General features: G+C 40.6%; 1 protein-coding gene across 2 annotated transcripts; it reads right to left on the bottom strand.

Annotated features, from left to right (window-relative positions):
* Nucleotides 1-446: 446 nt before the first annotated feature.
* CHDH (choline dehydrogenase) lies at nucleotides 447-13,730 on the bottom strand. 2 transcript variants are annotated; one of them, XM_023935436.2, is made up of 8 exons: nucleotides 13,437-13,730; nucleotides 8,583-9,383; nucleotides 8,036-8,187; nucleotides 5,124-5,253; nucleotides 4,343-4,477; nucleotides 3,062-3,204; nucleotides 2,148-2,250; nucleotides 447-1,575 (listed from the first exon to the last, which is right to left on the bottom strand). In XM_023935436.2, exons 2-8 carry the CDS (start codon nucleotides 9,328-9,330, stop codon nucleotides 1,157-1,159), a joined length of 1,830 nt encoding a protein of 609 aa, XP_023791204.1. In that variant the 5' UTR covers nucleotides 9,331-9,383; nucleotides 13,437-13,730; the 3' UTR covers nucleotides 447-1,156. The 2 variants fall into 2 exon arrangements, with proteins under 2 accessions (XP_023791204.1, XP_023791203.1); XM_023935435.2 differs by lacking the exon at nucleotides 13,437-13,730 and adding an exon at nucleotides 12,540-12,826.
* Nucleotides 13,731-14,764: the final 1,034 nt, after the last annotated feature.

Here is a 14,764-nt window from a genome sequence, read left to right as displayed (position 1 = left end):
AGTTAGTTTGATACCCAAAACAGCCATGAAAGTTCAAGTATCTTAATTACACATCTGAAAATTAAAAAAAGCAAAGCTTCAAGTCCTAGCTAGAATATAGCAGTGGTTCACTGAATAAGATATTTACCTTCTAATTTAAAAAGACCTCTTCCCACATCATCAATATCTGACCTTATACAGTTATTTTGAGTAACATTTCATTTTAAATATAGTCTGCTTGTAATTTTTCTAAATAAAACTTGAGTGATATCAAGGCACCATTCAAAATATTTACTGATAAATATATTTTGTAAACAATCATCTGAGCCAAGACCAGTCACTTTAAAGATGTTATAGGAAGGGCAGATGTCTTACTGCTAGAGTGGTACAACTACATCAGCTTAAATTGTGAGCAGAATTCTACTAAGCTCCTTGTGGGAAAAAAAAAAAAAAAAGCAAACCAGAAATAACAATTTTCCAGTTGATTTTTATAAATATCAACTCCAGTTCTGCATTTTTTTAGCAAAATAAGTTTCCAATAAATACATTGTGTCTTCTCCCTGAATGCTATACTGTTGGAGACTGCTGAGCTGAGTGAAATCTAACTTTGAGTGAGGATTTGTAAACCATGCATCCCTTTTGTAAAAACTACATTTGACAAACTCTGAGCACATGCAGGTTCCTCCATTTCCTATGAATTCTGATACAAACTAATTCAGCTCTTGAACATGAAGTTCAGACAGTCTGAATTCATCAAATAACAAAATCATTTTCAAAATAGCACACATCAATCTCTTCCATCCCTTGTGCAATCATGTGGTATTTCTCACTGATGTGTATAAGCATCTTGTCATTTAGAAACAACTTCTCTTCAACAGAAGATTTGAATTTACCACAAAAAGTCATATTTAACTAGATTTATGATTCTTGGAGTGGCCTGCACAGGGCCAGAACTTGCACTCAATGATCCTGATTGGTCCCTTCAAACCCAGTATATTCTATAATTCTAAAAAAGGAACTTAAGCCAACTGATTAAAAGAACAGTAGGTACCAAAAAAAAAAATCAAATTAATAGTTATTTTAATAGGATATGTTGTTTTTCATGATTCAGTATGAGATACCAACATTTGGATGAAAGCCTAAATAGCAAATTTTATGAAAGGATGAGAATATTTACTTATCTCTGTGTTTCCAAGGTCTTGGGCTTATATACAGGAACATTTTTCTCCTGAAGTGATGGGAGGCCCTTAATTATATCAGCAGCTTTCTCTGCTATCATGATAGTTGGGGCATTCAGGTTTCCAGTGACAACGCTGGGCATTATTGAGGCATCAACTACTCTCAGGTTTTCAACACCAATTACTTTTGTTTGGGGATCCACTACAGCAGTGCTGTCTGAAGGCTGACCCATTTTACAGGTGCAGGAAGGATGATAAGCACTATCAGCCTTCTGCCTTATGAAAGCATCTATTTCTTTGTCAGATTGAACATGATTTCCTGGTTGAAGTTCAGGCCCACGAAATTTTTCAAAAGCTTTCTGTGCAAAGATCTCTCTGGTCAGCTTGACGCACTGGCGGAACTCCCAGATATCTCTTTCTGTATAGAGAGAAAATAAAAAAATTGTATGTACACATTTAATTTAGCAGTAATGCAAAACAGAAAAAAGCAGCATTGCAGAAAAAATGCTGGAAGGGAAGTCTCTCACTTCTTGCTGAAAGCCATAATAAAGCAGAATATTTTTCAAAGTCGCAGATATTTCCATTCATTGTGAACAAAACTGTCACTTATATTGCACAACCCCAAAAGAGAAGAAGTGAACTATGAGAAATTGCACTTTATCTTGCTGTACCCACTATCTAGGAAAAGGAAAATAGTCTCAGCACAAAGAAGCAAAAGAAATTCATTCCTTCACAAGGAGAGGTGGTGATGAAACAAACAGCAAGACATAGCAGATACTGTCAATTCTCATGTCATCCCCAACAGGAAATTCTTCCTACAGTGCTTTCCATAATCACCTCTTTTCATACTAGTTGACTTATTTATAAATGAGAAATAAATAACAATGTACCAACCAGCACTTCTGAACTGGTATTGAGTAGGTACAAAAAGCAGCTACTGGAACAGGTGTGAAATAAGCTGACACCAGAGCAAGGAGAGGCTGCATTTACCTGTTGACAGGTAGTTGGGCTCAATGATGGGGTGCTCGTTTGGGTCTGAGCTCTTCAGCTTCAGCCAGCCCACACTTGTGCTCCTCATGGGTCCCACGTGGACCTGCAACACCCACACTGTGCTCGTGACACAATCCCACCTGATCTACTTCCAAACTCAGCATGGGGGATTTTTGGTAATTTTTTTTTTTTCAATTTAGACAGACTACAAATTCAGCAAATGTAAACATTAACCAGAGATAGTGGAAAATACCATTGAAAATTTTGACATTTTATATTTCTTTTGTAAATATGTAGTTCCACTGCAGGGAGGAAATATGCCTGTCACATCAAGTCACAGCTGCTCTTTTCATTTAAAATACAACTATTCCAATTTAGTAGTATCAGAGCACTCTAATACAATCAGCAACTGGACCAAATTATTGTGTCTCTGAAGGAAAGAGATTAACAAGGGAAAACATATTTATTCAGAGACAGTTCCCCAGAACTGGAATTCAGAGTTTTGGATCAAGATGATAATCTGAAAATAGGCTTGGATTTGTGCCAGTGAATAAATGTGTGTTTCTATACATTTTCACTTAAACCTTTGTCTAAACTACAGTGGAACAGGGGATACCTTATTCCACTACAAAATTGTGTCCTAAGCTACAGCTCTAGGGCACTTCAGTAGAGTGAATACTTAATTCAGTTCTTGCCTTCTTTCCTAGAGATAAAAACTAACATTAATTTGGTGGCAATATCAAATAATAAGACTGTGTTTTTTTTCCCCAATGAAGGAGGTTAAGCAGTCTGTTTCATATTATATTGAAAAAAATATTTTTCAGTATATAGCCAAATTCTCAACATCTATAATGGAGCATAAAGCTCTGTGCCAATGTCTCCAAAACCTTACTGGCACATTCTCTCCAACTCACCTGGTAAGCTTCCATTGTGGAAGCAACCCGGCCATGGTCAATCACCTGGGAAGGAAGAAAGTGGAACTGAATGTCGGGGTGAGGAACCCCTGCTTCGCTTCGGATGAAACCACCAGATTCTAAGTGGGCAGTGGCTCCCTCACCTAGAGAGCGCAGAGGAGGGATTAGATGCCATTAAATACCTTGGAAGAGCAACAAGTCCACTTGTTCTTAACCCTTAGTTGCACGACTGTGAATGATTTCTATGTCCAGGGTCAATTGCAAGGAATGCAAATCCATTATGAACGGCTCACAGTTTAAGCAGTGTGCATCGCTTTCATCTGCTTTTTAATTCCTGGATAAATGTAAATACACATAACTTGGGAAATCCCACTGGTCTGAGAGTGGGGTGTTACAGTTATCTCACTGTAACTGGCAGGCCAAGGGTCTGTCTCCAGAAGCAGATTTGGATCTTAGCAGGTGTGCAGGGAACTGGCTGCACACGCTGATATTCCTGCACTGCTCCCTCGGTGCACTCCTGTTATCCCATCAGTCACATGGAAAAGGCAGAGCCATCCACAGTGCCTGCCCTGAAGGGAAAGATGAAAGCCCTGCAATGTGCTTATGTTATTTTCATTTCTGTTTAAAACTGTGAGCTAGCCCTCAATATTTACTTGCATGGTAAAAAGCCACATATACCCAGAATAAGTTGCCAAATAATAACATAATTCAGCAAGTGATGTAGAGCTCGACTTTGGCCAAGCTATTTAACTGACATCAAGGATTATATTAACAGATTATTTTTAAGGTACAACTGAGGTACTGTAAAATGCTTGTGTCATTTTAAGGCAAGTCAACTCACATTTACTTGCAGGCCAAAAGGATTCTGATCAGAGCAAGAAACAAATTCTTTTGAGATAATTGTACAGAAAACTTAAGTCACTTCAACAATATGTTTTATTGACATCACATTGATTTAAAATAGAATATTTTCTCCATCTTTTTTGCAATAGCTTTTCTTAGTAGCACTGATTTTAAAATGTAGAACTTGTCTTTGTGCGAGATATAGGAATATTAAAAGTGGTGTATAATAATTTCCTTCATTCCTAAGATACAAAAACTTTAAAATATTCCAGTGTAGAGGAAAAGAAATAGTTCAAGCCCATTTGCAACTTCCAGTTATTTCCCAGAACATGAAAAAGATTATATATTAAAGCTCCCAGACTCTAAAACTCACAGATAAAAGGCTGTCATAATTCTGAATCAGTCAATGGTAGAATGATTGCACACGTTGCTTCATACCTGTAAATTTCCAAAGCCATTCCAGACCAATCCTCACCATGTTAAGTGGCTTTTGTGCACTATAGAGAGTAATAGGTTTGGTGCACTTTTGCTGGACATACACTTCCAAATGATCTTGAAGGTTCTGGCCTACTCCTGAAAGCGGGGAGGGAGAAGAAAGTGAGAGGGAAAAAAATGTTATTTCACACAGAAGCATTGCCCACTGTGTTTCAAGCAGAGAACATCTTGCAAGGGCAGTGATGACACAGACCAAGGCCATGAGCCACATCTGCCTTTTGCTCATGTCAGAATAAGGTTTTACATAAACATAGCATAACAAGAATGAAAATAGGAAGTTAAATCAATTGTTCTAATATTGCCAGATATAGCTTCTAAATATGGTGCTTACTTCTTTAGCTTTAAGGAAAAGTTCATGTTATTTCTTCTATATTTTTATATTTATATCAGTGGGAGTTTATACAATCTGTTGTGGATCAAAACTAATTCAAAACTCATAATGAAAAGTGTGCTGCTTAACTACAAAAATATGCCTTCAGAAAGGCATTTTTCACTGTCAAATGTGGTGAAGAAAGAGTAGGAGTTTGTTGCTTAGTTCTAAAATCAATGCATGTTTCCACTGATTTGTACAAAATCAATCCATCTTTCCACTGATTTGTAACAAACATGTTTTCAACATGTGTTTTGTAACTTGATATAAAGAAAACTCAATTTTATGATTAATTTGATTTAATGGTTGTTCACTTGCATCCATAGGAAGATGAAAGAAGAAAAAAAAAATTACCAGGAAGATGGCAAACAACAGGGATCCCGAGTTTTTTTAGATCATCTGCATTTCCAATTCCAGACAACATAAGCAGCTGGGGAGAATTTATGGCACCTCCACTTAAAATAACTTCCTTATTGGCAAAAACCTAAAAGGAAGTGAGCACAAAAGCTCTAAGATTATTAAGCCTGAGCTGAATGCAAGCAGCATCAGGGACTGCTCTTTGGATATTCTGCTCTGGAACAGATTAGACACCCTTCCCTCACATTTTTCTCATTTAAATGTATTCCTGTCTTGTCAGAATTTTCCACAGAGAGAAGTAATCAAGCTTTTACTTTGATCATTCCTGTATTTATTGCCATCTTTACAATCCATTCAAACTGTATGGCACAGAAACATTCAGCCCAGCTCCTGTCCTACTTGTCAGGGAAAAAGTACCTGTGGCACTCGGATCAGGCAGCTAAGCTTCTCTGCCATTTTCAGTAACTCTTTATAAATTAAAACTGAAACTCCTAAGGAAGATTTGAAATTCATAGACATGGTCAAAGCTCAAAAATTCTCAAGAACTCATATTTTTTTAATCAACCAAGTTTGATTTCATGGTAGTCCTCAAAAGCCCCTCCATTCACTAAAGCACTACTGATTAAATTGACTGCAAGCATAAATTTTGTTTTGCTGACAGTCTTGTCATCAAATGGTTTGGCCTGAGCCCTGAGCTGGTCATGATACAGGCTGCTGAATTATTCCCCTACCTTTGACTTGGAGTTTTAACAGATCAGCATGGAATGCATACTAATTTGTAATCCTGTCCTTTTTTAATGACACCTCAGCTGTACAGAATGATGGTAAATGAGATTGTTGCTACAGTAACATCCAAGTGTAATAATAATAATAATAATAAAAATAATAAAAAGTATTTTCCCACTATTTATCCCACATGGACAACAGATGGCCAGTGCTGTTATCTTTTATTTGTTATTGCTTTGCTCTGGGAAATCTTTAGAGTGCTAAGGCTAATAAACACCTTGTCATAGTCTGTCAAATCAGTACCTAGAGCTGTATTTTGCATGTTATACAAACTTATTTAACTTATTAACATTTTTTATGGTACACACAGAACTGGTACCAGTTTGCTCAGAGCAGCATTCAAATGATGCTTGCTCAGTCTAAACCCACTGCAAAGTCAGCACTGTAGTTATTTGTAGCCTACACAAAGTTTTTCAAAATGTCACAGCTAACATGCAAAGAGGGAAAATTGACTTTGATACACTTTTTTTTTGGTTAGTCTATAATACATTAAAACATTTTCATCCTTTATATTAAATATAAAGTATAAATATACTTTTCTGCTTGATTCTAAACTTAAAAATCTTCAGTCTACCTTTCCTGTTTTTGTCAGTGAACTTACTGGAGTCCTGGGAGATCTCCAGGACTTCAGTGTAAGACAAATAACAAGTCACTGGCTGGTGAATAGGTTTTGAATCATTTTTGAATCAGGTTTGGTGATCTTTTCGCTATGCTGTTGACTGACGTGAAAGAGATTCTATCTAAAATAGACTGTAAAAACAAAAATACTTCAGTCTCGTCAATTGCTTCACCTTGATGTTTATAATGCAATAAAGTGATTAGTTCTTCCATCCTGACAGGTATAAAATTTTCCAGAAAGTAAAAGCAGACTAATTCTGCAGTTTTGATACTGGGGGGTGGGGGGAGTGGGGGAGAGAGAAGGAAGGGAAATACTTTGAAGGTGTATTTTGTACAATACATGATATAAATATATGTAATTCACTATGTAGAATTCATACATATATTAGTATGCATTAAAATTCATAGCAATTAAAGAATTTCACAATTAAATGGTCCAGAGTTAGAAAAATCTTTGATCATGTGTAATTGGGTTTCCAAGACTTTCTTCAGCAAAATTGATCTTGATAATGGCACAAGAACAGCAATTAGAGTTACTGTTTTCACAGAAATTTAATAGCTTATGAAATCAGTTACAGTTTCTGCAACTTCTGTTTCATATTGGTAAAATGATTATAATTTGCAATCCAGTTAGAAAGCAGCAGATTTGATCTGTGCTTTAGAAAATCAAAGAACAGCTTATTTATACTGGCAGGTGCTCAATCACAGAACTTGTCTGCTGCTTTATAAGGCTTACTGAATTCAAACCATCAAGATTTATACTCAGCTCTCTCTAGGATATTATTATTACACTTTGTAATTTTTAAATAATAATTTGTGACTAAATATTTTAGGTTATTAGCAGACAAACCCCTTTTGGACAATATCCTAGTTACAGACCAGTCCATAATCAGCTGTTAAGGAAAGTGAGGATGGTTTAGGTCTTACAGAAGTCAATGGATTGAAAGAGGCATAAAATGAACCACAGAGTTTTGTAATGGCAATTCAAGCTTCCTCCTACACAATCACATTTTCAGTGGAAGTTGAACTGAAACTCAGAAATATTAATTCCGCAGCCAGCCGTAAGGCAAGGTTTATCATCTATCCCTTGAGCCATTCAGATTTCAGTATCTGGCTTGAAGAGATTTTCCTCTGCCAGAATTGTTTTTCAGAAACATCCCCATTGCAGCACTCTGCTGAATGTGCTGGGACAGGGCAGGGTTGCACCACAGGCTCCAGTCAGACATCTTACACAACACTCTGTGTAACATCAAGTTATGGCCTGTCCCCTCAGCACTGGGAGATGGAAATGGGATGATGAAGTTAATCTCTAAATCAGTACCTACCACTGGAATATCATCCACTGTAAAATAACTGCCAAGAAATCATATACTGTAAGAAACATTATAACCTCTAAAAAAGAGAACATTTTGCACAGTAAAGTTCCATTTTTAATAGACTTTTTAAAAATTATATAATTTAGCTTTGATTCATACCTTTCATACTAGAAATTAAAAATCTCTTACCTTTTTCCTTTGCCCATTTTTCACATACTCAACACCAATGCATTTTGTTCCTTGGAACAAGATTTTTGTTACAAGTGTCTTCTCTGCAACTGAGAAATTTGGGCGTGATATGGCTGGGCGAAGATAAGCACTAGCTGTGCTCCATCTTTGACCTACAATGTATATTTACATTAAACATCAAAACAGTCATGCTCAGGATGCTTCAGATTTTGGCCAATAACCACCAGGATTTCCATAGAGGGAAAGTCTTCACAGAGTTTATAGAGTTCAAAGCAAATGTGATTTGATATAACAGTTAAAGATATTATTTTAACATAGCAAATTTCAGAATGGCAGAATTTAACTGAGAATCAGGACTTTCCCACCACTGCAACTTGCAATGAAATGCAGGGCACACCGACAGCAAACTGCTGAGTGGGGTGTAAGTACAGAGTGCCACAGCTGGCACCTAAACTCAAATGGCATTCGGTGCAGATTACACATCCGTATTTCAAAATCGTTTCTGGGTCAGAAATAGAAATTACTTGAGGACCCCTTTATGTTTTACCTCGGTGTATGGTCATGTCCATCCAGCCAAAGCCCTCCTGCTGATACCCGTTCATGTCATCCGTGAAGGGGTACCCTGCCTGCTGGGCTGCCTCCAGGAACGCCCGATGGAGGGGATGCTTTGTTTTCCCTCTGGACACGTGCAGGGGCCCGCTCCCACCCCTGTACCGATCCGGCCCCAGTTCGTGCGTCTGTGCCTTCTTGAAATAGGGCAGGCAATGCTCGTAGTCCCAGCCCGGAGCCCCCTCCCTGCTCCAGCGGTTGTAATCCTCGGCGTGCCCGCGGATGTAAACCATGGCATTGAGGGAGGAGGAGCCGCCCCACACCCTGCCCCGGGGCCAGTACATCACCCGGTTATCCATGTGCCGCTGGGCTCTCGTGTGGTAGTACCAGTTGTATTTCTCATCGCACAGGTTGTAGGTTAGAGCAGCCGGCATGTGGATCTTCCACATCAGCCTTGTACTGCCGAGCAGGGTGTCTTTAGGGCCCGCTTCCAAAAGCAGCACGGAGCTCTGCGGGTCCTCTGTCAGCCTGTTGGCCAATACACAGCCCGCTGAGCCAGCTCCTACAATGATGTAGCTGTAAGAGTTCGCCTTCTCAGAGCTCAGCTGAGATGATGCACGTGAAATTTTCAATTGTTGTTCACTGATGCCCAATGTCTTCTTTAATGTGTGTGCTTTAAACAGGTTTCCTGCTACTTTGCACATCACAGGACTGTGACCTTTAAATCCTTTCATTAAATATGACATCTTTAGTGACAGTCACTCTTGCAGAATTTCTGTCAAAAATCCAGTGGTTTACCCTAGGAAAAAACCCAAAGATACCAATTAAGATGTAAGCATTACTACCTCAAAAATGTCAGTCATTTTTAGATGACAATGGTATATACTTTACCCATTTTCACTATCCATAAAGTTAATAACAATGTTGGTAAACCAGTAATCATTTACTGTCTTTTTATTCTTTTAATGAGGTCTATGCAGCAGTCAAATATAATGTCCTATATTATATGTAGTCTGATTTTGATTTGCTTCTGGATCCTGGGGTAGATGAACATTTTCAAGTATTTGTCAAACCCATAAGAGGCGGAAACTTTTGCATTACTTGTAGTCTCTCTTTATCCATCTCTAATAGGCAAGAATTTAAGAACAATAACTATTCCAAAAACTTCTCTGTGATATCACACGAGGAAATTCACAATGGAAATGATGAGTATTCTCACTGCACATTCTGCCAGAGAGTGTCTTCACAAAACAAAGATGTAACAAACTCATTTCCAACTACCCTTGCAGGTGTGTCTCCTAACACAGGGAAAAGCAAAATTTGTTTATCTGTGCATTTCTACTAAACTTCCAAGAGTGCAGGTACAATCTAACACCACCAGATCCTTAGGCTGAGTAGGAATGGCAAGTTTTTTTACTTTCAGAGAAGCTTGTGAGCCTTGGAAGTACCACAGGTTTATCTCTGTGTTGCACTGGTTTGGGCACAGGCACCCAGTGCCAGGTTCTCTCTGTGTCACAGGCCTGCTGTCCAGCCTGAAGGGTTTCTCCTGCTCTTTCCCCCTGAAACCATTCCTTTTGGTCTACACAATCAGTGAAATGGGGTGTCCTTGGGCACAATAATACTGCTTCCTGGCCAATGTCTAAGCTGTTGTCAGGTATTCTAGAGACAGCAACTTATCCAGGGTCATTTATCTCTTTCAGCACTGTCCAGCTGAAGAGATAAGCAAGCATTCTCCTGAAATATGTTGAACCCTCTGTAACAAAATTAGGTGTAAATTGCTGCTAAATGTTAAAAATTTCCATGTACAATTACAATTTTATACACAATCTCATTTTCAAAAGTATGTTCCTTTACTCTCCGGGAACAGATGGAAAGAAGCATAACTCTCTGACCTTTCTTAGAAAAACTTTAAATAAACTCATTTGGGGCTGTACAAACCCCAGAACATCTGAATGAACAGCCAGCCATGGAGAACAATTTGTTCTATAAAAAAAAAAAAAAAGATGTTGAGCCTAAAGTTTGTACAGCTGATTCTCCTTACATGGAAAACAATTCAAAATTGTTCCCAGCTGAAGATGGGGACAGTGTCAAGGTTTTTCTTTTTTTTTTTCCTTCAGGTGAAGTCTATTAAAGGATTCTTTCTTGAAGAAAAATGTTTATCAGCTTCTTGTGATGCAGCAGAGGATGCAAAGGTCAAGAGGTTTTTACTTGTTTTGGTTGTGGTGAAGAGGGTTATGGTTTTGCAATACCTGTGTTTAACCTTCAGAACTGGTGGGCCACAGGACTTTATTGGTACAGGAGCAACAGATTGGTGAAGGGGTTGGTAGAATATGGGCCTGGGCCCTGATAATCTGGGAAAGATACTCTGTCTCAGTAGGGAACTATAATTTTATGGTCAGCTCTTCTAAATGTTGCGGTGGCTGTGTCAAAAGGAAAGAAGTAGAAGTTGGGAGGTTTATATGTTGTGGTCCTACAGGGGTAGGACTTACTACCTACAAAAAACATATTTTGGACCTTAGTGGATGTCTTTTTCTGGGTCCCCCCTATGTCATGACCTCTTTATGAACATCTAGTAAAATGTTCCTCAGCAATCAGTGAGCAGAGCTGCAGAAACGCGTATGACAGCAACATAAAATAAATACACTCCTAAAAAATACAATGTATTGCAGTAGAGCTTCAAAATCTGGAGCTTGTTTTAAAAAAGCTTGTATTTACAAAGCTGCTATTCAGCAGGGCCTGTGGCTGAGTACAAGAATCAGGAAAGCAGGAGCATCTTGGCAGGAAAACTGTTGCTACAGTGTAATAATACATCTAATCACACAGTGGTTAGCTAGAGGCGGGCAGTGGAATTCTGAAACCAGGTGTTGGGGCTCTTTGTGTCATTGTAACACATTTCTGAATACCGTATCAGGCTGATGTAATCCATGGGTACCTACAGCTGCAAGTCTGTCTGGGGTCATATGTGAAAACAGACTTCTCTAAGGGACTCGAGACAGGTCACGCTCAGTCTGGGATAGAAGGCTGAACTGCCAACCAAAAAAGCTAAACCTAATGTTCCTTTTAAGTAACTTAAGTAGTACATTTTAAATCTTCTCCACCATATATTTTTCAGCTATATAGTTAGATGTTATTTCATGGTTTTCTTCTCATTTTGTTGGTTTTTTTTACTTCCAGTGGAACAGGACTGGCAGAATAACACCTGAGGGAATTTTTATCTTGCAGAGAGAGCTGGGAGTGAAGTCAGTCAGCAGTGTCCTGGCTGTAACAGTCAAGTGGCTTTGACAGTCAGTGTGTAGATGATTCACAAACCTTGGTGCTTTTGAGTTCTGAAGTGCAGAGGTCAAAAATCAAGTCACTCTGATTTAATATAAATCTAGCACACGTTTTGATTGACTGGATTAAAACACTAATTTCAATGGACTAAAACGCTAGTTTCAATGCACAATTCTTTTTGCCATATTGATTCACATCCACCCTCCTCTTTCAGTGGTTCCTCTGCATGAGCACTATCCTACCCCTTTTCTTCTAAACTGATCTTGAAACGAAAAGGAGCTGGTCACTGTGCCTGAAACACTCTGTTCTGTTTACAGACGAGAAACAAGAATATCCTCTTTGGCAGATGTAAAACATGACCCTCTCCCAGGGATGTCCACAACATAGACAACACAATGCAGAGGAACAATGGGGCTTTGTCAGGACATTAACCCTTCATGTTACCACCAAATGCTGTCGGGCCTGGTTGTGTAAAGTGTAGGAGGAAGAGCTCCTCGGGCTGCTTTTTGTTTGTCTGTTTGTTTTTCCCTGCTGCAGGCTGTGTAACAGGTTTAAATGTATCTGCTGCAGATTGTTTCGGACTAACTTTCCTTTCCATCCTGCTACGGAGAAAGTTCATTCACTTTCAAAAACTTTGTGGCGAGTTTAATTTCCAGGGCTGAAAGTGTTCAAGCCGACTTACCTCTCTGCTTCCTGCTCTGTGCACAAGCGTGTCTGTGAGCTCTGGGGGCTCCTGCACCGCTCCGGGACCGCGGAGCGGGAGGGAGGTGGCTCTGTCCCGGTCCCCTCCGCAGCACGGGGCGCCCACAGGCCGCTGTGCTCTCAGCCCAGGCTGGGGAGGCCGCTGTGTGTGGGGGCTGCCGCCGACCCTCGGCAGCCGCCGCCCAGCGCGGCGGGCGGAGCGCGGGGTGGTCCCTGCAGAGCGGGGCCGCGGAGGGAGAGCTCGGCGGGGAGGCAGGGCAGGAGCTCGGCTGGGACTTCCCCCCGGAATGCACCCTTTGGCCGCTGTGCAGGATGTACTGGAGCGGCTACACGCCGTTTCGAAAGCGCCCGGAGGGGCGCCGGGCGAAGTCCTCAGCCTCGCCCATCCCGCCGGAGTCTCCGGGCGGCTGCGCTGCCCCGCCGCTCCCGCACCCTGCCCCGGGACGGGGCTGCCGGCTCCTCCAGTGCCCCGGGACGGGGCTGCCGGCTCGGCCAGGTTCCCCCGGGACGGGGCTGCCGGCTCGGCCAGGTTCCCCCGGGACGGGGCTGCCGGCTCGGCCAGGTTCCCCCGGGACGGGTTTGCCGCCGGCTCCGGGCCGCGGGCCAGACCCAGCCCCGCTCTGAGGCGACCTCACCCCGCTCCTTCCCGGGCGCTCCAACTTCACCCCGCTCTCAGTGGGACGGAAAAAGCCGCTTCCCCCGCTGTCGGCTGTGAAAGCTTTCCAGAGGGAGCGCTGGGAGCTGCAGCGAGGCTGGGGATGAAAGCCCCAGGTGTCCCCGCTCCGTGCCCCGCACGGTATCTGTGTGTGTGAGCGCTGGGCAGCCCGTGAAAGCTGAGCTGGAATCTGCAGCCGAAGGCTTTCGCTGCGATCCTTACCTGTGCAAGGCGGGTTTCCAGCAGAAAGCCTTGCCTTGGGAGGGAGAGCAGCAAAGGCGCTGTCCCGCCGGGCCGGCCTGTGTTGGCTGATTCGTTACCTCAGCACTGACGAGTTTCGGGTTTGGTTGTATCATTGATAAGATTGTGCTCAATCCTAATGCTGAACAGTTTCCCACCAGGTAGGCAGAAGAATTAATATTTCTACAATATAACTCAGACAAGTTACTTCTCTATTGGCTTTGTCCTCTGAATATCTTCAGGACATGCTGATATAGTGCGTGTTGTGACTAAACTGCGTTAAAACGTGCTGCTGGTGAGAGTATCTCATAATTCCCTGAGAAATGGCCAGGGATTGGATTGTGTGAAGTCAGTGCCACTCTGGAGGGTAAACCCAGGAGTCTCGTTTACCCTTTCAGAATGCTCATGGCAGAACAAAGCCGATATTATGAAGACAAACAGAAGTTGTTGTGACATCCTGTACTTTTTCCTGAAATTTCTAAGGATTATGATTTCTGCTGCAATATCTTTGATGTTGCTTGTAGATGCTGGGTTTTTTTCCAATCCTTCTTTATGACTCATTAATAATTTTCTAGATATATTATATTAATGTTATTGTTCTGAATCAGCTAAGAAGACAGTGGACAGTCTCTGGATGGTTGGTTATTTACACTCAAGGACCACATTCCAAACTTCTGAATAATTATTCATTTTTACTCAAAAAATTATTCCAAAATTACTTAAAAGAGTAAATGATCCCTGTGGAACTGAGTAGATGTGCACTTGATATACGTGATCTTTAATCTTTGCAGTGATTAAGAATGCTTGAAACCAAACTGATGTGTATTTGCAGTGTTGAAATAATTTTGTACACTTTCAATGCTCTTATTCGGTAAGCAAATAAAAATAAAGTCTATAGAAAATATGCACTAAACGTGTAAGAGTATAGACGTTTAATGAAAGAACTGACTAATTTCAGCAGTTAAGTAGGGGTAGATGTAGAGCACAAAATTCTAAGTGTGTTCATTGTTTGGAATGTGAAAAAATAGAGAAGTTTTTACTTCACTGTAAGAGCTCCTGCAGGTGTCCTGCAGTATTTCATGGGTTTGTGGACTTGGAATTGGTGATGATATCCCTTTGTTGCCAACTGAATTATACACATGGCCATTAAAAAGAAATTTCAAGGATTGTGTGCAGGTGAATTTGTTATTTTTTAATGCATGGTTACTTGAATATTTATCATTCTCAAGTCAGTATTCACTGCAAACTAAGCTGAAACTACTCACTGTTTTCTGTTGCAAAGTTTATCAGGTGTATTCATGATATGATAC

This window comes from Cyanistes caeruleus, chromosome 11 (genome assembly GCF_971803275.1).
Source record: "Cyanistes caeruleus chromosome 11, bCyaCae1.hap1.1, whole genome shotgun sequence".
Taxonomy (NCBI): domain Eukaryota; kingdom Metazoa; phylum Chordata; class Aves; order Passeriformes; family Paridae; genus Cyanistes; species Cyanistes caeruleus.
The sequence above is the reverse complement of the archived record's forward strand: the minus strand, read 5'-3'. Positions and strand labels throughout refer to the sequence as shown.